Genomic DNA, 23,464 nt, shown 5'->3' with positions numbered 1-23,464 from the left:
ATAGAGGCAAGTGCTTATGGATATTAAATTGCAAAGTAAACCCAGAGCTAATAACATCAGCATTCTCTCACATTCAATGTACCTGAAGCCACAGGTAGGCAGAAAGTCAATCTCCCCATCTTCAGATACTTCCTCTCATGCTCCCCATTGCTATTATCCACATAGCCATTAGTAACTCTTTAAATCTTCTCCAGGATTAGAGAAGGAAGGAAGCAATTTATATCAAGTCATGTGTACTTCAAGAGTTTTAGCCCATATTTGTTAAAATATAATTTAAAATATTACCATATAGAATCTCACCATTTTAAAGGAAAGCATTACATCTCAAATCAAAATTCTGGGGAAAAAAAAAAAGAAGGTCTCTATCAGTCCCTAATTTTCTTACCAGTAATTTCAGTTACCATTTTAACTAGTATTATTCATTGGAAGGTGAACATGTATCTAAACTTTGAGCACTCAAGACAGCCAAAAGCCTCAGTCCTGCTTTTATTAAGTCAACAGGATGGTATGCAAGTGACTTTCAGGGCAAAATGTAATCATCCAATCAGATGCAATATCCGTCCAACAAAATGTATATTCACAATAGACATATCGTTTTTGATGTTTAGGGTTACCTTAGAAGGGCTTGTGCTCTTTTGTTTTACTTGTTTTAAGTCTTCTGCCAGTAGCCTGGTACAAGATGAACTTTCATGCTCAAACATTTAAATAAATCAATCATAATCAATATCGCATTTTAAGGGAGTCTCTCTCTAAAAAAAAATGGTGCAACAACAGGATAAGCAAGAGAGTAAGAGATACAAAGCCCAATTCATTTAATAGCTAATATTAAAATTAACTATGCAAGTAATTTTGCTAAAGCTATGCCCACTGCTGCTAATGGATCCACCACAAGGGGACCATTTCCTGGAAAAGACATTTAGATGGTTTCAGCCAGAAAACAGGAAAGATGCCTGGTACTGAAAACATTCACAATGCCAATTTGATAACATTTTTATAAAAGAGCATGAAAATAAACCTTTACTTTGCTAATATGCACCAATATTAATGAAAGCATTTTCACAGCTCAACACAAATTAAGCACACAGCTATTAAAAGGCCAGCAAATGGGCCATCTTTAAACAACCTCTCTAAACTTGCTCTATATTACAAGTATATCAGAAGATGAAAACTGGCATTGCATGGGATATATGGCTGTCCAGAAAAACACAAAGAATTAAAGTTTGGAAATCAAAAGAGTAAGATGGGGGGTATCATGAACAGTAACATACTACTCAACAACTGATGTCTTTGGGGACTAGAATATTTGTGGAGATAGAATTGTGTTTTTTTAAGGATATAGACAACGCCCAAGTATCTTCCAACAAATTATGCTATGAGATGCATTTGGATGGGAAACAAACAGAAGACCTGATAACATATGTACCTGTTGACTTAAGGAACATGACTATCTCCAAAATCAGTTAAAACTAAGTACCAATAAATTAGGGGCAGGAGGGCAGAGGGCACGCTTAAAAAACTGTCCTGAAGGCAAAAGCTACCAGACACATTTAAAAATCTGTTTCTTCATCCCTACCTCCTGATCACAATGTTGAAATCTAAATGTACCAAGAATCAGATTCAATACAGTAACCTTTGCTTATGTAAACAAATGTTCACAGAAATTATTCAGATAATGCACCATCTCAATACTGTTTATGCTTTAGTTCAATACTTTTTGCCCACTTTACATAGCTTTTTTAAAAATGGGGCATTACCATTAAGATTTCTAATTCCTTAAGAAACCCACAAATTGTACAAGGTGCTCAGTGTAAAAACCTTGAAATAAATGGATATTGCTGTTCTAACCTCCTAACAAGTTTTGTAGACAGAAAGGCAAAGTAGTCCTTTTTATTATTTGCTCAAGTCCTTTCATGTTTTGAAAGTGGTAACATTCTTGTTCACAGGGATTAAGTTAAAATATTAAGAAAGTTCTACAGTGGAAAGGAGAACTTACAATCACCCCCCTGAAAATAAAACATTCACTTATCAGCTAGGCAAGGCCAAAAGCTGAAGCAAGAGAGCAAGATCCACATTTCAATTAGGTGGTGAGGTTTGGTTTATGTCCCACGGAGACCACGGCTGTCCCACTTTCATGCTCTTGGTTCTCCAATTTAAACAAGTCAAATAATCCTTTTCCCAAGAAGTATACAGTGCCCTTTGGTTTCTTCTTCAGATCATGGTTGCACGCTAGTGGAACAGTGTTTAAATGCACTCAATGAGGTGCATTTTTAATGTAGAGTTACAGCACTGCCACACAGTATCAACTGTAGTTTAAACCAACTGTATTAAGAAATAAGACGCCACTGTGTTCCCAACCTTCCATGTCTTGAAAAAAAGTTGCTCCACTCTACAGGGTATTTTTGGTAGCAACAATATTAACAAGTTTAAACAAAGTTTACCAAACAGACAACTAGTTTTCTTGAAGAAAAAGGGTGAATATGAGAGGTGCAACAGGGATTTTTTTAAAAAATGGCTTAGGCCAATTATCCAACCAGAGCTGCTGGATCCACAAGCAGGTATTGAGAATATAAACCAATGTGCTTTGACTATTTTTCAAGTATCTGATATCAATTTTGTATAAAGATTTTGAATACACAAACTACCAAAGATAGAAGAAAATGGACTTTCCAAGTTTGACTTATTAAAAACTCAAAATACTCCAGAAGTTAGTATTCCACACAGTACTAACAATTTTCCAAATTATTTTTATACATATCCCAGCTGACCGTGGACTGAAAACAATCTGCTAAGCAGTATTAAAAGAAATATAGTGTGCAAGAGTTAAAATTATTTGTAGTTCAGGGAAAGCACATCTAACCCTAACTTAAAAAAAATAAAATAAATGAAGTGAAAGCTTTAACTGGTACACACTGTTCACACCTATATTTCAAGTTTGGAAACGCATATTTTCAAGCAGCAATACAAAAAAGTATCCATGAAGAATGCATAATTTCTGAAAAAAATTATGAAAACATCCCTGCTACCATTACATTTCTAAATACAAAACTGACTACCATATTGTTGCTTCTGTGTAGCAAGAGAAGTTCATTTCAAAACAGGTAAAATTCAGTCTTCAGGTGTGAATGGCATGAATGAGAGTCCCCGTTTTAATATCTTAAGTTGTTTTTAGGATCCTTAAGCATGCAAGCCTTGTAGAGAAGGGCCCAACAAGAGGCAGGGTTGGCTTAGGGCATCCAGTTTAGGACAAAGCCGGGAAAGCTTCTGGATCATCAACATCAGGAGCAGAAGCACTTGACTGAAAGAAAACAGGATGTCCATAATTCTGAGAGTCAATAAAGCACTTTCATTAGCTGTATTATGCAAGATAGTGGAACATATGTAACAAATAAATATATAGAAAATAGTACACTAAAGTTACAAAAATACTAGTCTTGCACATGCTGCTGTATAAGCCAATTATGTATTAATATAGTGTCTTTTTGGTGATGGTCTCCGCTCTGTAAAATATCCTTTTTATGGGAGAATCATCCAGTTCCCATTTTGCTATCACGAAAGGTCGCAATGGTTAGTGACATGTATAAAATTATCACAGTGTGAAAGACATATATGAAGAAAAAGGTTTTTTTATCCTCAAAATAACAGAAGCCATGATTAATGAAGCTGAAGGGCAGGAGACAGAAAGTACTTAGCACTTAACTAAAATCTTAGCGCTTAATACTACAAGATGGAGTAACACATACTTCAACTCTGAAAGGAATTAGACACAATGGATAATAAAAGTAACACAGAATACTAAGCAAAATATTTCCAAGATCAGAGGCAGCATAGCTTTCAAAACTATTTACTACTGAAAAGCATACACTGCACCTGATGTAGTTAGACAAATGAGGAAAGGAAATCTAGGAAGAGCAGTAACCCTAGCCTTACTCACATGACATTAAAAAATTATCAAGTCACCAACCTGGTTGGGTGTGTGGATCACATCAAACTCTTTAACCAACTAAAAGAGAACAAGGACAAATATTTATTAAACATTCTTCTGTTTAATAAATGTGTTAGTATATGTGCTGCTGAAGTGAGAACATTAAAACCCTTGTTGATGAAATCAGGGCAACTGGCACTTTCTCATGCAGTACCCATTCCCCACCCCCAATTCTCAAACTGCTCTGAATAAGCTAGTGGAAATTCTGGAGCAGATTTAGACCCCTTCCCCAAATAGAAGAAACAAAGACAAAATTGCATCAAACATAATATAATTTCACTCCAAACAAACATTCCTGTTTGGGATATACAAATCTGGAATTAAGAGATTTTATTGTTAACTGGGATAACATTTTTTATTTCAAAGTACGCAAAACAGAATGGAACTAAGAATTTCATGAACGGGAAACTCCGTATTTTTAAGTAAGAATACTATTATTTGTAACTGAGACAATGTAATATACGTATCACGGAAAAATAAAAAATTGAGTGAAGTAGCTTCAGCTCATTTAAAAGGGCTTAACTTTCTCTTTCTTACTACAGTTTGGGGGGAGGGGAGTCAGACTGCAATTTAAGTGGAAAAGACATAATTAACTCCTCTAAGCACTTAGGGAATTATTTTGTTCTCATATAGGACTTCCTATTCAACTCAAACTTTCAAACTTATGAGGAAAAGCTAATGTATTTGAAACTTCAGGCATAAAACTATTACATAAACACCTTCCCTAAATTAGCTTCTTACTCTTTTGACACAGTTGTGCAGGCTAGGATTGCAATGTTGTGCACCATTCTCTAGAAGCAGCTGAATTCCTGAAAAATATTTGCCTCAGTAAGTAACCATTTCATCTACATAAAATCAGTTATTACCTTGTCAGTTCTGCTTCCACGGTTAGCCCTTCCCCCACGCCCACGACCGCCTCTTCCACCTCTACCACCACGCCCAGGACGACCAAGATCTCCAAAGTTGATCTCCAGCTGGGATGTGATATCATTTGCTGGCTTGCGGAAATGATGATCCATTACAGAGTCCTCAGCATGAGACTACAATGAAATCAAGCAATTCAGGTTTAACTTGTATGACTTAAAATTTATTTTCATTCAAAAACAGCTTAGCTGTATAACAAGAACATTATAGCACTAACCATACTACTTGCTTGATCTACAAACTACAGTTTGTAGGCTAACTACAAACCAGACAAATCAATATTAGAATGGAACATGCACAACATTTGAATATAGCCAAATGTGTGTAAAAACTGCATTTTTAACAGGTGAAGTTGTGGAACCTTATCATTATTACAATCTCTCAAATATTACCCTACAACTCTGTTAAGTTAAGGGCTCTGGATTTGCTGAAAAGATTAAATTACCTAGATATTAAGAAAGCAAATCAGAACACACAGAACCTTACACTTCAAATAAAATTGTCCTGTCTTCTTAGGTCACACATAGTTAAAAGAAAATGCCAGATCTCAACATCAACTGGCAATTGGGTATGCACTGTATTTAAAGCAGTTATCTTTATAGAAACCATCTGTCCATACTTCTGGGGAAAGTCCCACCCCAGCCCACAGTGGTAACACTGCCCCAGAGCATGTTTATAAATTGGGTTCGTATCATATTCCTATAAGAACTATAAGAAGAGTTCCCAGAGACTGTTATCCTCAACTACTATTGCATAGGGTTGCCCCAAAGCTTTTTGCATAGCCCCCATTTCATTACCTGCCAAGTAATTTGTCTTACAGCACCTGAACAACCAAATAAGATCAACTGAAAGATACATAATATACAAACAAACCATAACCAAGAAATTATAGTCAGTTAAAAACCAAATAAAATGGGAGCTCTATAATCAGATGAGTGCAAAAACTATTATCACTTGTCCAATAACAAGATCTCTGAAATATGATTACCTCAACTTGAAACATACTATTCTCTGAATGGGAGAACTGAGGTCCACTGTCAATATGCACAGGGTTGAAGCTGTTTCAGCTACAAAACCCACAGCAAACTACTTGAACAAAAGAAGCAGAGGGTGTTCACAATGCTATAGTATTATTCCTTAGCACTTGACACTGAACACTTCTAACAATGTAAAAGGAACACACAGCAACCTAGTAATGACTGGAATCAAATACTGAAATCTCCAGAATTTTTTCCTTCAGGAAAAAAATATCAGACAATAGAAATATTTCAATGGATGTATATAGTCATTATGATAAAAATATGTGCTTGAGAAAACTAAAACTGTTTTAACTTGTTCACAAGCAGGCTAGCACAGAAAGGAGCAAACCCTGATTGGTCAGTAGCCAGACTGGTTACAAAAAAAATTATTAATGAATTCATCAACAGCTTTATTAATACTACCCATTTTCAATGGTTTTCTTTCAAAACAAAACACCCTCAAACTGAACTTCTAGAGGAAGTTTGTTTCTTATTCACCAAGTAAATATAAACAGTCAAGTACCTCATTAGATTCCAGCTGACTCCCCTGCATTTCTGTCATCCCCTTTGTCTGAAGCAAGTTGTATGTCAATGTGCAAGAAATAAAAACAAAAGGAAGATAATGAGACTCCCATGTGTGCATATGTGTGTGTGTGTGTGTGTGTGTGTGTATATATATATATATATATATGAGTAACTTATTCTACAATTAAGTAGGCAAATCTGTAGGATGCAGGACTTTTCAAAAACAGAGCAATGATGAACTCAAAACCAGCAAGTAAAAAGGATGTTGTGCAGTTAGGAATTCAAGCCAATGTGTTTAGTAAACTTAACACCCATAAGCATAAGAGTCATGGTCACTTTTAGGAGGAAAAATGTGAAGAACAAATCACTTCAGGATACAGACCTACGGGTTAAAGGAAATGCTGAACTCTAAAGTACAGCTTTAGGTCACAATTCACACCACACTCATCCAGAAATAATCCCCAGTGAAAAGAATGGGGCTCACACTTTTTTTAAAAAAAGGAATCAACTTTGCTACTGAGAAACAGAGGAGCAAAAGAAACAAGAATAGCTTGATATTTTCAAGACTGTCATTTTTTTTAGCAACATCTCCACAAACATACCTCTCCATAAAAAATAGGACAGGCAAGAAAAGCAGATTCACAATGTTGCTTCAGACAGAAAGCTATCATGGTTGAGTAAGATGCAGTAGAGCAATTAAATGCTCTATGCTTGACAGTGCTTACTTTTCATGGAAATTTTAATACGATGGAATACCGCATGTCTGAATTATCAGGCTTACCTTTACTGAATTACCAGTAAAGGAATCTTTCTACAAATTGTTCTAGGATTCAGACTTATGTGTGTAACCCACATCCCACTAGCAAACTGAATTTTAAAAATTGGAATGCATTCTCCACCTCTACCAGGCACATATAACTTTTGGGGGCTGAGGGCTCCACTTAGCCTGCGAATAGGAAGAGCAGGTGCTGACACAAAAAAGTGAAACCTAGACAAAAACTAACATTTATTTCATTTACATTTAATTCATTATAATTTATAAGATAGTTCTCCAGTCACGTATTTAATCATTTCTGTCCTCCTGACATATTATAAGTTAAAGTTAGGTGACATTTTTTGGAAAAGCTATGAAGGTCACAAACAAGACTCGAGTATCACAAAATTCAAGATTTTGCTGATCATATTTTTAAGCTTTTCTCTTCAATTGCAAAGGTTAAAGAATTGTGTTTTGAAATGAAAACTGACAATGTTTAGTTAACCAAATGCACATTAGTTTCTCAAATCTGACTTAGAAAAGTTATAGTTACATTGTCTTAAGCCAATTATTCTTATATGTATAAATATACAGTAAATATGAAGTTAAGAAAAAAGTTATACCTACCTCCTCACTCTTTGACTTGTGCAGAACAAAGCCTTTTTTCCATTGTCCATCAGCACCTTCATTTGGTTTGCGGATGTTGAATTCAACTTTTGCACGATCCTTATTCTGAATAGCTTTCCATTCATCAAGAGTCATTTCTTTAGGACCTTCTTCCTTAACTTCTTCTACTTCATTTTCTCTATGATAAATATGAATGTCAAGTACTCAGGTAATACACACACACACACACACACACACACACACCCTCATTCCAAGTGATGAAATCTAAACACAGGAATAAAAACTAGAAAGGCACCTAAAAACAGTGCATACAATCTAAATATATTCTTAACACAAAAAGTTTTATTCTGATGATCAAATATTACTATCACTTACTGTCTTTCAATTTTACTATCACTTCTACCTTTTAAATTCACACATCAAAAACAATGGTTGATACTGTGGAGTCCTTGGTGCTCTCTGAGCTTGGTTGTTTGCAATGATGATGATGTTGCCTAGTTGGGTTATGAAACACCTGCAAGCAAACAACCAAGCTCAGAGAGCACCAAGGACTCCACAGTTCAACCCTCAGATACAGATATTCTCTTCTATTGAAATGGTTGATATGCATCATCCTGATAAACTGATCTGCTCATTAAGGGTAAATACAATGCTGACCATTAGCTAGAAATTAAGAGAAGTTCCGTGCTATTGAAGTAGAAATGGACCAATTGCCCACAATCACTCCTAGTTTCCATTTACATCCTCTGCAGTTGCAAGCCCAGAAGTGATTATTCTTTTGAAATAGAGGTATTTTTTATCCTTACTTTTTTTCCCCAAGTCCCTCCCATTTTATGTGTGCTAATTTCTGTTCTATGCCCTTGAAACTGAGTATTCATTAAATCATATAAAGTGAAAGTATGGTAAATTTGGCTGAAATAGTTGCAACGCTGTATCTCCTATAAAAGATACTCAGGGTAGGTATATAACGATTCTGACTGACTAAATGAACTTTTTAAAATATAAGTATTCTGGATTTGTAATATTTAACCCATTGAATTACAAAACTATTTTTATGCAAAATCATTCTTCCAAGCTGCTTTTTTAGCTGCAACTTTCTCTCTCTGAGAAATAACCGAGATAATTAAAGCTATGAAAATAGGAAAAGGTTCCAGTCCAGGTGGTTATCCTATTGAGTAGTATAAGTCACAGACTGAGTTCTGTGGTCCTAGGTTAATGACCATTCATTCAGCTACCTTTCAAACTTGCAATTATGCTGAATGAGTAGTACTTATGATCGGTCCTTTGATTTCCAGCTGTCGCAGAATCCCCATGGTCACGTGATCATGATCTGAGGCCCAGTTCACAATTACAACGTTGCAGCATCCCATGGCCACCTGGTTGCCATTTGTGACCTTCTTTGCTGGGTTCCAACAAGCAAAGTCAATGGAGAAGCAGGCAGCAGGTTGCAAATGGAGACCATGTGATATCCTCACTTAACAACCCATTAGAATTCAAAGAACATAAAATTCTGGGAAAATGATATCCCACAACTTATGAGAGTCAGAAGCCACTAAACAACAACAAAACCCGGCAGGTTATGGAAGTAGTTATCCTATTTGTTAAATGTTGATGCAAAAATATCAACAATAAACCTGACGTGTACATTGCAGACAATACTACCCTCAACTGTCCATCCCACACAATCTGATTTTATAAAAGGCTGCTAAGCATCTAATATTAGATTACTATTTTATTACAAGAGCAATTTGGAATGCCTAAAACTGCTAAATGGCAGGAGAGTCAATTAAAACATCTCATTTCATGATTTGGTCCAAATGTATTAGCGGCATATAAATTCCTACATTATTATCAATACTGAAACACATTTTGGATGACTGAAATTACAGTATTTTTTTCAAATAAACAATTCAAGAGTATCAGTATGATAGATACTAATTATTTGCAAGGATTATGGACTAAAGATCAGGTATACTTATTATTTTACTATATTTTATCCCGACTTTTTAATATGTAATTCAAGGCAGCATTTTCCAAGAATATTATGCATGTTTCTTATGATCTTACAATGATACTAATTTAACAAAATATTTTATTTTAAATCTATTGTTTTAAAAGGCTGGGCACAAATCTGACTATGTTGTAAGTTTAAAACAGATGACACTTATTTAAAGAATATCAACTTGCTCAATTAACTTTCCATTTTAGTTCAGTATCTGTAAGTCTGTTAATGTGTTACAAATAACAATATGGTTTAAAGATAAAATGTAATTTTGAATTATACACCAAAAATTGGAAATCAATCACCATGATTTACCAAGCTGGGAGGGGGAGGGGGAGAAACAAGACAAATATTTCAGTGTTGGAATATTTGTATGCACAGTAACAGCAAAGGCTAACTTTTTAGAGCATCTTAATTTCAACTACATACCAATCTCACAACCTTTTTTAAAACTGCTCCTTTCTAATTTGGCGGAAGACTTAGCAGAACTTCATTCAAAACTACAAGTAGTCCTCAACTTACGACAACAAATTGGGACTGGAATTTCCATCGCTAAGTGATGTGGTTGTAAAGCACGACCGCATTGCTTAGCAACAGCAATCCCTGTAGTCCTGGTTGCTGTTGTTAACCAAATCCCATGCTCATTAGGCAAGGCAACTTCCTGCCAGCTTCCCACAATGAAAGTCAGTGGGGAAGCTGGTAGAAAGATGCAAGTCCTAGGCCAGTAGGAAGGTATGTGGCTGCTGCTGGGTGAGGGAGGAGCAGGGGGTGCGCAAGGGGGGAAGAGGCGGGTACGTGAGCGTGTGGGCAAGAAGCACGGGTTGGGGAGGGTGTGCAAGAAGTTGGTGCGGCACAAGTGCGGAGGGGCTGGGGAAGGGTGTGTGGGTGGGGGAGACTTACCCCAGCGACTTGTGACCTTCCCTGACAGCTTCCCCGCTGACTTTCTGGGGAAGCCAGCAGGGAAGGCTGCAAATGGCAATCATATGATTGTGGGGCACTGCAACTGGACCTAAGTGTGAACCGGTTGTCAAGCGCCCAGATTACAATTTTATGACCGTGGGGGTACTGGGACGGCCAGAACTCCGAGGACCAGTCATAACCATTTGTTCAGCACCGTTGTTACTTCAAACAATCACTGAATGAATGGTTGCAGGTCGAGGCCTAGTTGTACATCAATAATGCTGCAATGCAGAGAATATATTTGGAACTGGTTATGACATACACAGCTGTAAATAAATATATCAGGGTGAACAACCTGTTTAGGCTGGTGGCAATGCTATTTTTTTTCTTCTCCAGCCACAGAGAGATGCATTTTCAGCCTCTTTTTCTTTCTTCAGGTATTAAAATACCTAATTCTTCAGGTATTAAAAGAGCAATATAGGTGTTTTAAATACCAGAGGCTTAATGAACCTTTTATTGCTTACTTAGAAGTGGAAAATTGTGATTTGGTGGTTTGCTGCCATATGGGCTGCTCACTCCTAAAACAGATACATGTCATAACTAAGATGTTCTATTTTTTATTTTAACATAAATGTCAAAAGCACTAGATATATAAGATCAACTTATATATGACAGTTTAAATACAGGCAGTCCTTGTTTAGCAACCACTTGTTCAGCGACCATTTGAAGTTACAACAGTGATGAATAAGGGGGACTTACTAACAACCCCCATAGTTGTGGCTGTCACAACCTGCTCAATTACGATGTTGCGGCATCCTGCAGTCACATGATCACCATCTGTGACCTTTGCTGCTGTCATCCAATGAGCAAAGTCAATGGGGAAGCTGGCAGGAGGTCGCAAAAGGCAACCACTTGACCATGGGACACTGCAACTGCGTGGAATTCGCCTAATGATGGCAACTGGCACTGCTGGAACTGCCGCCATAAATCAGCAGAGTCATGTGATGTTGTGCTTTACAACAGCATTCCTTAGCGACAGAGTTCCCAGTCCTGCCAAAACAGCCCTCAAGTGCATCAACGGCTTTTCATTCATTTTATATATGATTACATACAGTAAGTGTTGCATATATTATATATAAGTACTTCATACAATAGTAGATACCACTATATGTTCAGTCCAACAGCTCTTTACCAAAGCAATATATAATTCTCCATACTGCTTCAGATGACTTTTTCATCCTAAAGGTCATGATAGGATGTCAGCACAAAGAAATCACCATTAACTTAGCTTCTTATAGGGAATCAAGAAAAACACCTAACAATTTAATATTTACTTATTTTCTGAGTCAGCAGGTGGATGCTCCTCTCCTTCCGGTGTTTCCTCTGTCACATGTGATTGATCCAAGTCACTGTAGAGTTTAAAATAAAGATTATTTTCAATTAGTACTTTTAACTTATTTGCCATGGAGTTTAAAATTATGGAAAATTGTAGAGTAACTTCTCAGAGTTCCAGTTTCCCCAAATCTATATATTCCTTTGTTTTCTAAAAATACATGCCCTAATAAAACACAGGTGGTTAAAATGTCTGATGAAGTTTACAAGACATACATGTGGCACCAGAATCAAAATGCTGAAGACTGAAAAATGTTTATTTTTATGCTATTGCATAATGCCATATTTTCAAAAAAAATTCTGCTCCTTCCATCACCACCACTGCTTTCTAGCTTAGGGTGCTAAACATTAAACATAATATCTGTATTTTCATCATGTGATCTTGTAATCTTAAAATATGTATGGATTTGCTTATAATTTATATTTATTCTAAATATAAACTTAAAATAAAATACTAACGTCAGTTCATCTTTGACAGTTCCCCAGTTGTGTGATCCACTTCCACCACGCTTGTCTTCATGCTTTAGACCACTGAAATGTGAATGTGAAAGAGAACTAACAAAACTGAGTTAACACAATAGTGCTGGGATACAGAAATTCAAAGGCAAATTTGCAAAATATTCTGATAGGTTGCAATATATTTTGAAGGACAAGCTATTGAGTTTAAGACTTACGATCTGTCGCTTCCACTATGCCTATCGAATTCACGTTTGCCTCTAGAGTCAAAGCCATCTCCTCTGCCCATTCCACGTCCTCTTCCACCACGGCCACCTCTTCCAAGACCACCACGACCACGCACAGGACGATCAATAATGGGTCTATTATAAGCAGAAACAGAGGCTATATTAGCTCTTTAAACATGTTAATATGCTTTAAAAAGTATTGCCACAGACCATACATTCAACTTGAAATTAAGTGATTCACAATATTTTAATTAAAACATATGAAGAAACATGCCTTCATAAAACAAATATTCTGTACTTCCTAATTAAGTTGCTTTGAATTACCATCCATCAACAGGTCAATTTGGCTTACCCTAGCACACAATCATCTCTAAACAATCTTAAAATATATAATCCTTACTTGTCAACAGAAAATTCTCCTCCTTCCCCCTTTTCTTCAGCAGGTTTATCAAATCGACGTTCACGAGGAGGCCGTCTCTCCTGCCTCCTCTCAACAGGCTTGCCCTCTCCCTGAGGCTGTTGTTGATCAGGCCTTCTGCCAATTCGTCTTATCCCTAAAATAGAAGGCAATCTGCATCAGTAAATTATTTACTGACCTCCATCAAGCAACTAGTATTCTTTAACACACAGGTATTATCAACATGTGATAAACAATAGTTTTCTACTGACTAGGAGACTGTATTGTATGATGGCCTTTGCTAGCAGTTCTTACAGTTATTATGTTATAGGATTTGTGGTCAAACTAGATCTACAGGTATTTATAATGCTTCAAGCTACAAACTGGAAAAGCTAAACCTAAGTTCACACACATAATTGAAACAATAATCATTAAAATATTCAGTCTCCTTTGTATTAAATAAAATCCACAAGTAGTATTCTTTACTGAAACAATCAAGTTACTTGTTCCCGAATTACAGTCTTGTGTACTCAAATAGTTTGCAAAAAATTATTTTGGGATAGAAAACACAGTCTAATATCTAAGCTGTTCACTTTATTTAAGAAAAGTGGTGAAATTTAATTTTGACCTGGTCAATAATTTCTACTTCAGAAACTTTTATAGGATGTGAAGAATCAGTTGCAATTAGGAAATGGGAGAGCCACCATTTTTCTTATTATGTTTGAATACTTATCAAGTTATTTATAACAGAAATTAGATGTTCTGTTATAAAATTATAAGAAGCTGGAAATATGACTTCACTGAAAAAATTATCTGTGTAGTAATACACTAAACTGTTGCAGTAATACCCTCCCCACATGCAATATTTCTGCAACTGAAAGCACTAGGTCTCAGCATGCAATACAATCTATTCTCTGCCTGGGAGCTGTCACAGTGCCAATAATTCCTGCATAACAGTTTGGTCCCACTGTTTGAACTCAACTGGCTAACCAACAGTGCCAAAGTTTCCATTCAAACAGAGAAACAGAAATGATTTTTTTACATTAAAATTTGGCTTTTCCTCATCCAAAGAACAATGGTGGCTTCAAACAATATTGTATCATTGGCAAAAATTATGGGATATAAATCCACTCAATATATATTATGAATTGGCTTCAAAAGTTCTGCTGAATGCTAAACCAATGTGTTCTAAAACTATCATGTATATCATTATATGAAACCATTCCAAGTGTGCTGGACTCAGAACAAGGAATCTCAGTAAAAATATTACTTCTTATGAAAATTATTAGCCATACTTAATACTCACAGGCACAGCCTGAACAGTATGTGTTGAAACAGAAATGTCCAAGAGTCCCAGAATCCCACAACAGGCTATCACTGGTGATTATATCTTTTAATATGGTGATCATTCATTTCAGACCAAGCCAAATCCTGAGGCTACATGCTATAACTACTGATTAAAGGGAAAGAGGTTCCAGTGAATTGTTGACACTGAACTTCACACCTATCTAGGAACCATTACATGCAAACATATTCCTTGGCTTTCCCCTCACTTCTTTTTAGTTCTTAATCAGGTCAAGTTTACTTTTCTCCTGTCACTTTGAATCCACAGAAATTGAAAAGCATTTATTAGTTGCCCTCATCAGGAGATACTAGCCTTCTGAAGGACTACAGTGCTTTTTTGCTTTACTTCCTGACCATGCTAACTTATTTCTTTCATCTCAATGCAATTAATTTAGTCTGGATCCAAGCGATTAACTTTCACTGCTATAGCTGTTGTTCAAAATAAAAGCAAAACAGTACTTTTGACTCTGCTGTTATTAGTGGTCTTACATATATTGCATATTTACTAGTAATATAAAGATATTCTATTGCATGGTATAAAATTAGATGAAACCATTTTCATGCAGCAATATTTCTCTTCCAAGTGCCTAACTTACAGTTGCATTATTTCTGATTCAATCAGAATAGCTTGCCTACTGAACAATCATCACTGAGATTTTTTATGGATCCATGTAAGCTTACTGAACCTATATCAAATTAGCTAGATTTGATGTTTGTAAGCAGAACGTGCTTACAATATTACAACTAATATTACCATTAGCATCCTACTGCTTTCCACAATGGCCAGGAATTATGCTGCAATTTTCTACAGAATATAGGCAAAGTATCTGTATGTAACCTTAATAGGATAGTATTCAGCAAGCAGAATTTACAACTCATTAGAAAAGCAAGCAGCTTTCTTTTCTGTCATGCATCCATTGCCACTATGGATTGCCACTCTTTAAAGCTACCATAAAATTCAGCATGTAAGCACAAGAGTTCTCTTTCGCCTTCTCTACCATTTGAAGAGATGCCTATATTATAAGGAGAAAGATTTATAGAATCTAAGGAGAAACCAGAAATATATGGAAAAGAAAACTTACTTTAATTTTTTAAAAACTTTTCTGAAATTATTTAGGAGCTATTTAAATTCCACTTAACTGCACTGGATTGTCCCCATTATTTATACTCTTCTCTAATAAAGGCAGCTTTTCTAACATCATCCTTTTACTATAGTAACTGTCAAAGTAAAAATGAATGGATTGCCTTAAAATGGGTTTCTATCAGATTCTTGTATATGAAAATAGGCAAAGATTTGACAGCACATATCATAATCCAAACTTTTAAAAACAAGTGGGATTCAGGCAATTCTTCAGTACTGAACATTTTCCTGAGTTTACATAGACTGACCTGAAGTTCTCCAAAAATAGACAAATGTTTCCATAAGTATATGGAGTTTGCATAAAAATAACAAATAAAATTTTATTTCTACAAATAAAATACAAACAGAAGCTTCAAGCAAGGCTGAATCAAGACAATTACAGAAGTACTAATGTCTGAACTGTCATATTGTTGCAAAAAGTTATCAACCCAACTTCTCTAAATTAAATATCCTACTCATGAAAATTTTCAAGTGGTGGAATCAAGCATTTAAAATGTATAGCTACAGACACAGGCTGCAAAACTCCAGACAGTCAGTAGATAGCAGTAAAGGCATGCTGGAAACTCAGCCTCTTATACTTGTGTCTTACTTCATAGCCCAAAAAACTGATATTCAAATACTGTCATAGAACTATAACAAACATTTGCTTCTGGCAATTACTATAAGTAAGGAAAACATCAATATCCAGATCAAAGTTTCAAACATCACAAGGCTTGATTTAATGCATTAATGACAGACACCTCTGTCTTATTCAAGAAGAGCATTTTTACTATTTGAATATTCAAATGTTACCTAAAATATACAAAACTATAGAATAAATTTAATAACAATTTCTGTCAATTGCTAATACCACCTCCAACTCCTATTGTTGCTGTACAATTGCCTGTACTAATTTAACTTTCTTCTCTCCAAGTGTGCCAGTGCAGGTTGATTGGTGATTATGAGAACCGTAGCATCACACAGGACACTGGACTGATAATCACTAAATAATCTTTGGCATAAATTATAAGCAAAGACATTTTTGTAAGCAAGATGCATTTAAAATAATCAAGTTACATGTCATAAATTTTCTTCCCAGCACTTCATGGTGTAGCACAGTACCATTAAATATACCATACTTCACTATCCTTCTGCCTAAGTTCACAGAAAATAAGACTAAAATCGTATAATAAGCACAATTTAATCAATATTCTCAAAGAGCACCTTTTATTTCCCTTAAAGAGAAGTAATGTTTTATTGAGTTAAAAGCACAGTGAAGTTTTAACACTTTTAGCCCATTTTATTTTATTTACACAATAAGTTGCAAAGTATATAAACAGCGATCCACAGATCCTAGCCTTCTGTCTTAGAATAAGCACCAACTGTATGACATGCTCAAATCAAAAAAATAAGGCAAGACAGACACATATTCAAACATATTTGGATCAATTTTCACTGGGGAAAAAAACCACCAATGTTGAAAATCTCTTTACAAGTTACAGTACAGAATCCAACTCAAACATTTCACCTCAAGAGCTCCATTTTGTCTATTCCTTCAGCCCTAACAGGCGGCAGTAGACAACTGAAACCCAACGACCAGCCGCCAAGCAACACGCGGGCTATGCACGTGGCCCAGGTACAAATTGACTAAACTTCATTACTACCAACCCGCGTCCGGCGTGCTGCTTCTGCCTGGAAACCAGCAGGTTTACCAAACCGAAACACCAGAACCACTCTCCATTTCTAAGCATTTAAAACTCAAGCTAGCATTCTGATTGTAAAACTTCCCCGACGAATTCCCTCTCCCCTTTGCAGGCCCTTTCCAGGGCCATCCCAACGCAAGGAGTAACCCAACCTCAGGGCGCACGCCCTTCCGAAGCGCTCCTGCATCCCACGCGAGCAGAGAAGGTGGAGGGCTCGCCTAATGAGCTCTCTCAATTGCACCACCCTCCCATGCGGCGCGCTTTCCACGGCGGCTGGTCAACACGAGGTGGCCCACTCCGGACAGGGTGGAGTGAGCAAGGTGCTCACAGCAGGCAGCCTTCCCATTCCCTACATGTGAGGGACACGGGCACGTCTCTTCTGGAAAGCTGCCTTCGGCCAGACTAGCGGGAAAAGGGGGGAGGGGGTCCTGCTCCAGCACCACGTGCTTTGCAAAAGGGGGGGGACCTGCTGCGGGCTCTCTCTCCGCCCGCCCAATAGAGACACTGACCTTGTGGAGAGCCTTACTCGTCTACCACCACCCCCGCCTCCTCCTCCCGAAGAAGGGAAGAAGAACGGCCCGCCGCTCACCTTCCTTCCTGAGAGGCGCGGAACCAGGCTGCCCGCCTCCATCCTCTCTTCGGTCCCCAGCGCCTCCAGGCCCAGTCGAGGAGGCGAAGGGCGGCAGCGGGTTCTTGCGCTCCTTCTGAGATTCCCTGCGCAGCTGCTTTGCCGCGCTGCCGCTCCCTCCGCCGGAGCCGACCTGGCCCGAGCCACCGCCTGAGGATGAATTGGCCTGGGCCGCCTGCCCGCCTCCACCTCCACGGCTCCCTTGGTGGCCGCCGCCGCCGCCGCCACCACCGGTGCTCTCTTTCTTGCGGCTCTCGGCCGCCTGGATCACCTCGAAGGGGTCAGATTCGTCGTCCAAGAGCTGGTCAAAGCGGTTGGTGACGACGCAACCGAAGCCTTCCTGCAGGTGTCCGGGCATGATGGACCCCTTTGGGTGGGATCCTCCTCCGATGCTGCCCAGGCCCCGGCCCACCCCCTACGTGCTCGTTTGCTGCCCACACAAGATGGCCGGCCCCCACAGAAACTCGCTTCTCTTCCGGCGAGAGCGACATCCGGGAAACAGAACTAGACGCCGCTAGCTCCCGCAGAGAATCTTGGGAACTAGAGGCTGAACTCCCCGTCTGTAAGAATAACCGGTTCTTGGCGCAAAGAAAAACCACAATTCCCAGCAGGCATCAAGAAGCAGAGCAATAAGGAGGTGAAGGCTCCCTCCCAATGGAATCTCGTCCCTCAGAATATGTTTCAGAGAAATTGGTTTTTTGTTTGTTTGTTTTTGCTTTTTGCTTGAGAAGACATGGTACTCAATTCCTTTCTTTCCTCTTTCTTAAATTGCATTGTCTTAAATGAAACAAAGTGAGAGACATGGTTTCCTGAAAACCTGAAAGGTCAACAATACAAGGGTTGGGCTTACACAACATACTGATACTGATGCATGACTTTGAATTAACCCAATTATGGGGGTTTGAGCAACCCTCTGAACTTAAAGGGAATAGTAATGGCTATATCTAAATTATAACCCTCAGTCACAAACTAGCCAATTACATTTTGGTTTAACATGCGTGAATTCTACCTACTTCATTTAACAGAATGTGCTTAAGACAGCATTATACGTGATTTTCCTATGGGTACATACAAAGCATCTAAACTCAGAGGTGTAAATAGGGATATTACCAATGTTTCAGGATGTATTTCTTATACAAGCGGAGAAGGAAAATGCTGTTTTCTCTGGCTCTGTATAAACTGGCTTGGTCTTCTGTTTTCTGACTTACTGATGTGTGTAAAACTAACATTATGATGAAACTGCAAATTTGCCATAGGATTATAAACATACATAGGATTGTACTGTAGCTAACAGCTTCACACTATTAAATTATGCTGTGTACTGACAAACAAGACAGTTGTAGTCTCTTACATAATTTTCAGTACATGCTTCTCTCCAGAAGATCTTAGAGCTGCAACCATATTTGAAGTTCCATAATTATACTTAGAAACATGGATTAGAAAATACACATGACCTCTCAACATAGAACAAAATGATTTATTTTGTCTCACTTAAACTACAACTTGAGATTAACAAATAATTAATCCGTTATGTGTTTCACAGCTTTAAACTATGTTGTCTTCTATAAGATATACAGCTCATTCAGAGAGCCTCTGAACAGCCTTCCAGATTGTGAGGCAGCTCAAATTATGTGAGCATAAATTTGCTCTGCTTAAACTGCCAGGCTGTACTGTACTCCATATTCATTGCAGGCTAGTTAGAGAGCCAGTTTGGTGGTGTGGTTAAGGCACCAGGCTAGAAACTGGGAGACATTAAGTTCTAGTTCCACCTTAGGCACAAAGCCAGCTGGTGACCTTGGGCCAGTCACTCTCTCAGAAGGAGGCAATGGCAAACCACCAAAGAACCTTGCCAAGAAAACTGCAGGGACATATCCAGGCAGTTGGCAGGAGTCAAAAACTGACTTGAAGGTGCCCCCCCCCAAAAAAAGAAGTTAAAATGCAGTGATTGCTGGATCTCCCAGTGGGAAAAATATCAACCAGTCGCTCTCCCTATTATGAGGATGGAAGATGAGAAGAAAAGGAGAGGAGGCAAATTCTGCAGATTTAGCTTTCTGTCACAACCTGTCTGAGGGGCTCCCAGTAAAGCAGGAGAGGCACATCCCTCCTGTTTACCCACAGAACCATATTCCCTCCCTAGATCACCAGCAACACTTGATCCCTGGATCACCCCACCTCCCTGGATCAAGTAGTGAGGGAGAGGAGTCCCCAGTACAACAGGAGAGGCTCTCTACTTCTGCTTAACTGGGAAGCCAAGCAGCCTCACTTTCTCCATAGCTGGTCTGAACAACGACCCTGGTTCATTAGAAGGGATAATAGCTCTTGAAACCTGGCTTTGGTCCCAGGCCTGGGGTTAATGTACTGCTGTATTTTCTTTCTCTGGCTGTTACTCTGTTGCAGACTCCTTTCTCTTTTATCTGATCGTTCCCTAGGCGGCATCTCTTCCCCCCATCTTCCAAGGTCAATCTCATATTGCATCACATCATCCAGGTCCTCCCTACATCAATGTCTTCTATGAATGGTTTGATTTTACTCCTCCCTCCACATTTTTAATATTAATACTGTGAATATGATTTATATCAGATGGTTTAATTTGGAATTTTAATTTTAATATAAGAAAGCAATATATAAACATATTAAATAAAAGATGTTGATGCTAATTTTGAAAAAAGGAGCAGAAAAATTGGGAAAGGCTTACACTTTCATCATTCCACTTGAGAATGTTCCTAAATTTATGTTCTAGGCTTCCATTGGTTCCCTCTCTTTCTTTCAGCAACTGCTGCCTCTTACAAGTTCACAGGCTGGTCACTTTTCCCACTCTGCTTCTGTTGCTACTAATTTTTTGTAACTGTTTTGTAAACCACACAGAATCGTTTCAACAGGATGGACAGTGACAAATTTGATATATAAATAAAATAAAAAACATTATGCTCCATCAAGTCTATGTAGACTCTTAACCATCACATAGATAAAATTTCTCCAGGCTGATTTGTCCTCAACCTGGCCCTTCTGGTCTTCCAACAGTGAACCCTTCACTATTGTAACAGAGTGCATCACCTTGCTGCTGGTTGTCCTCTTCCTTTTCCTTCTGTCTTTTCCAGCATTATAAACTGCTCAAGAAGGCTAGGTCTTCACATGTGTCCAAAATGCAATACTGTAATTTTAGTCTGGTCATTTGTGACTTGAGTGAGAGGTATTGCAGCTTAATATATTATATATTTGTACCTGTAGCAAAGAATGTCAGAAGTTACCTTATTTATATTTTAAACATTTTTAAATGCTGAATGAGTTTTGCTTTTCTCATTATAATTTAATTCACATTTTTAATTGCTAACTTACATTGTTTATTGTGCCTAGTTATCAAAAAATAAATATAAAGCATTCACCTAGGTGAACACTTAGATTCATCTAGTAAGTCTTACAAAAAAAGGTATGATTTCATTATAACCTTTCTTCATTCTTAGCAGTTTAAAATGTGATGATGTTTCTCTGTTTTTCTACTATCTAATCTATGGATTGGTATTGTTACATTTACAACTGATGTTTTATTGCCCTGTATATTACCCTATACTACTCTGTATACGAAAGTTAACTGGAATTTAGACCCTGTTCTTTAGCACTTCTGTGGAAAAGTAGAAAACAAAATCTATCATTTCTGGGTAATTAATGAAAAACTCTGTTTTATTTCTAATTACTTATTTTTTCACTTTTATGCAGATGTTTGGCCAATTTTATTTTGCAACAGGTAGCAATTTGTATTACTCTTACAGTTTTTTGTAGTATGCACCATCAGATTTACGAGCTGTATAAAGTTTTTGCTACTTTTCCTGTCATATTAAACTCTTTTTCCATTAATTGCTTTGCCTCTTTTACCAGTAGTTTTATGTGCTCTTCATCAGTTTTTGGGTGCTTCCAGACAAGGTTTTTTTTGTATAGTCACAATGCTTTGTTCATGGAATGCTTTAAAAAGGTTACCAATGGCACTGTGATTCATTTCTAACTAGTCTGTACTGTCCCACTACATTTCCATTTTTTCCTAGCTATTACACATACCATAAGAAAAAAGCAGAATAGTGCAATTTTTAAGCATGTGGGTAAAGGAAATGTGAGACTGAGTCGCTATGAAAGGAATTATTCCTGGAGAAGTATTCAGAGGTAGTTGTGTTACTCTGTTGTAGCACAAAGAATGAAGGCACTTCTGGCATCTTAAAAATTAACTAATTCATTATTGTATACATATGCATGACTTATAATCTCTTGTGAATGCCCTTATTTTTCTAGTGCAGAGCAAATTTATATTCTACAAGACAAATTCTTTCTATTTTCCACAGCTTTTCTACCCTCATAAAAAAGAGAAAACCTACTGAATACAGCAGCACACCTCTGTGTAAGTACACGTGAATATAGCTATAAAGAGTAGAACAGAACTTCATTTTCAATCAAAAACACAAAGTGAAATTCACTACTGCTCTGAAATTTGCATCACTCCAATTTTTCCATTGAGTTCTTCAGTTAAAATATGTATATTATTTTATTTGTATTATTACACTTATTATATCAATTACTGAAGTTAAAGTCTGCACAGAAAAGCATATATTAATTAAAATAACGTACAAAAATGTATTAAGTTCAGGAAAGTTTTTTTTAAAGTACATTAGGAAAGTAATGCATATGTTTGGATAAATATTCAAAAATATGCATTCTGTAAGAATTCGATGTTTTTAAAAAATCACACTAAACTTTATGAGACATCTTGATGGAAAAGAAGGCTTGTGTCTGGATAGCTTCTTGAGAAGTCATGGGTTTCATTCACTTATCCTGCTTGCTGTGACATGAAGATTCCCCACTAATCATTTACAGAAGGCAAGTGCTCTCAATATTATCTCCATGCCATTGTCAGTTTGCTGCTAAGGCAGACTCAAATTGACTTTAGGTGTTCATATGTGGAAGTAGTGTTTTCTCACTTATCCCTACACAAGGATAACTATTCAAAAAGTCCATTTGGACAGTCTCTATTGCTTGGAGAAGGAGCCGTGTGATGACCATATCCAAGTTGGCAAATTACTCATCTCTAATTGGCCTAGGATGTTTGCTGTAGGAATACCTCTATCATTCAGTCTCCGGACCAGTGTTCCTCAACCTTGGCAACAAAGGCTGGCTGGGGAATTCTGGGAGTTGAAGTCCACTCATCTTAAAGTTGCCAAGGTGAAGAAACACTGCTCTGGACAATGGACTTGATCTAGTTTTGGCTGCAAGGGAGACTGCAGCAATTTAATCAGTATATTTTAAAAAGGAATATTAACTTATTGATCTACAGAGAGGTTGCTGCCTCAGAATGAGAGCTGAAACACCCAAGAGAACCCCACAATTTTACACTTCTTTCACTCCCACCAAACGATGGCTCTTCAACATTTATCTAGAAGCTACATCTGAGCTGCACAAATCTAGATGACCACTAGATGGAAGC

The 23,464-nt window shown here is 37.5% G+C and overlaps 1 protein-coding gene across 4 annotated transcripts; it reads right to left on the bottom strand.

The window, feature by feature from the left end:
• Positions 1-473: 473 nt before the first annotated feature.
• SERBP1 (SERPINE1 mRNA binding protein 1) lies at positions 474-18,662 on the bottom strand. 4 transcript variants are annotated; one of them, XM_025171641.2, is made up of 10 exons: positions 17,962-18,639; positions 13,209-13,362; positions 12,800-12,943; positions 12,585-12,680; positions 12,068-12,142; positions 7,832-8,009; positions 6,449-6,496; positions 4,849-5,022; positions 3,962-4,000; positions 474-3,295 (listed from the first exon to the last, which is right to left on the bottom strand). In XM_025171641.2, the coding sequence occupies exons 1-10, from the start codon at positions 18,356-18,358 to the stop codon at positions 3,239-3,241; spliced, it is 1,362 nt and encodes a 453-aa protein (XP_025027409.2). In that variant the 5' UTR covers positions 18,359-18,639; the 3' UTR covers positions 474-3,238. The 4 variants fall into 4 exon arrangements, with proteins under 4 accessions (XP_025027409.2, XP_025027410.2, XP_025027411.2 ...); XM_025171642.2 differs by having other exon boundaries at positions 12,585-12,656; positions 17,962-18,628; XM_025171643.2 differs by lacking the exon at positions 6,449-6,496 and having other exon boundaries at positions 17,962-18,662.
• Between the last annotated feature and the right edge of the window lie 4,802 nt (positions 18,663-23,464).

The sequence above is a fragment of the Python bivittatus genome, unplaced genomic scaffold, assembly GCF_059951505.1.
Source record: "Python bivittatus isolate LINGU-HERP-01145 unplaced genomic scaffold, Pbiv_v1 ctg000700_np1212, whole genome shotgun sequence".
Taxonomy (NCBI): domain Eukaryota; kingdom Metazoa; phylum Chordata; class Lepidosauria; order Squamata; family Pythonidae; genus Python; species Python bivittatus.
Note: the sequence above shows the minus strand (reverse complement) of the source record. Positions and strands in the feature narration are given on the sequence as shown.

What these genes read in the sequence shown, in the direction of transcription:
- SERBP1 (XM_025171641.2), bottom strand. Translation starts at nt 18,358, where the DNA reads ATGCCCGGACACCTGCAGGAAGGCTTCGGTTGCGTCGTCACCAACCGC. An exon ending in ACTGTCAAAGATGAACTGAC is followed by an intron (nt 12,143 to 12,584) that starts GTTAGTATTTTA and finishes TAAACTCTACAG; the next exon opens with TGACTTGGATCAATCACATG. An exon ending in TGATCCACACACCCAACCAG is followed by an intron (nt 3,296 to 3,961) that starts GTTGGTGACTTG and finishes GTTTTCTTTCAG; the next exon opens with TCAAGTGCTTCTGCTCCTGA.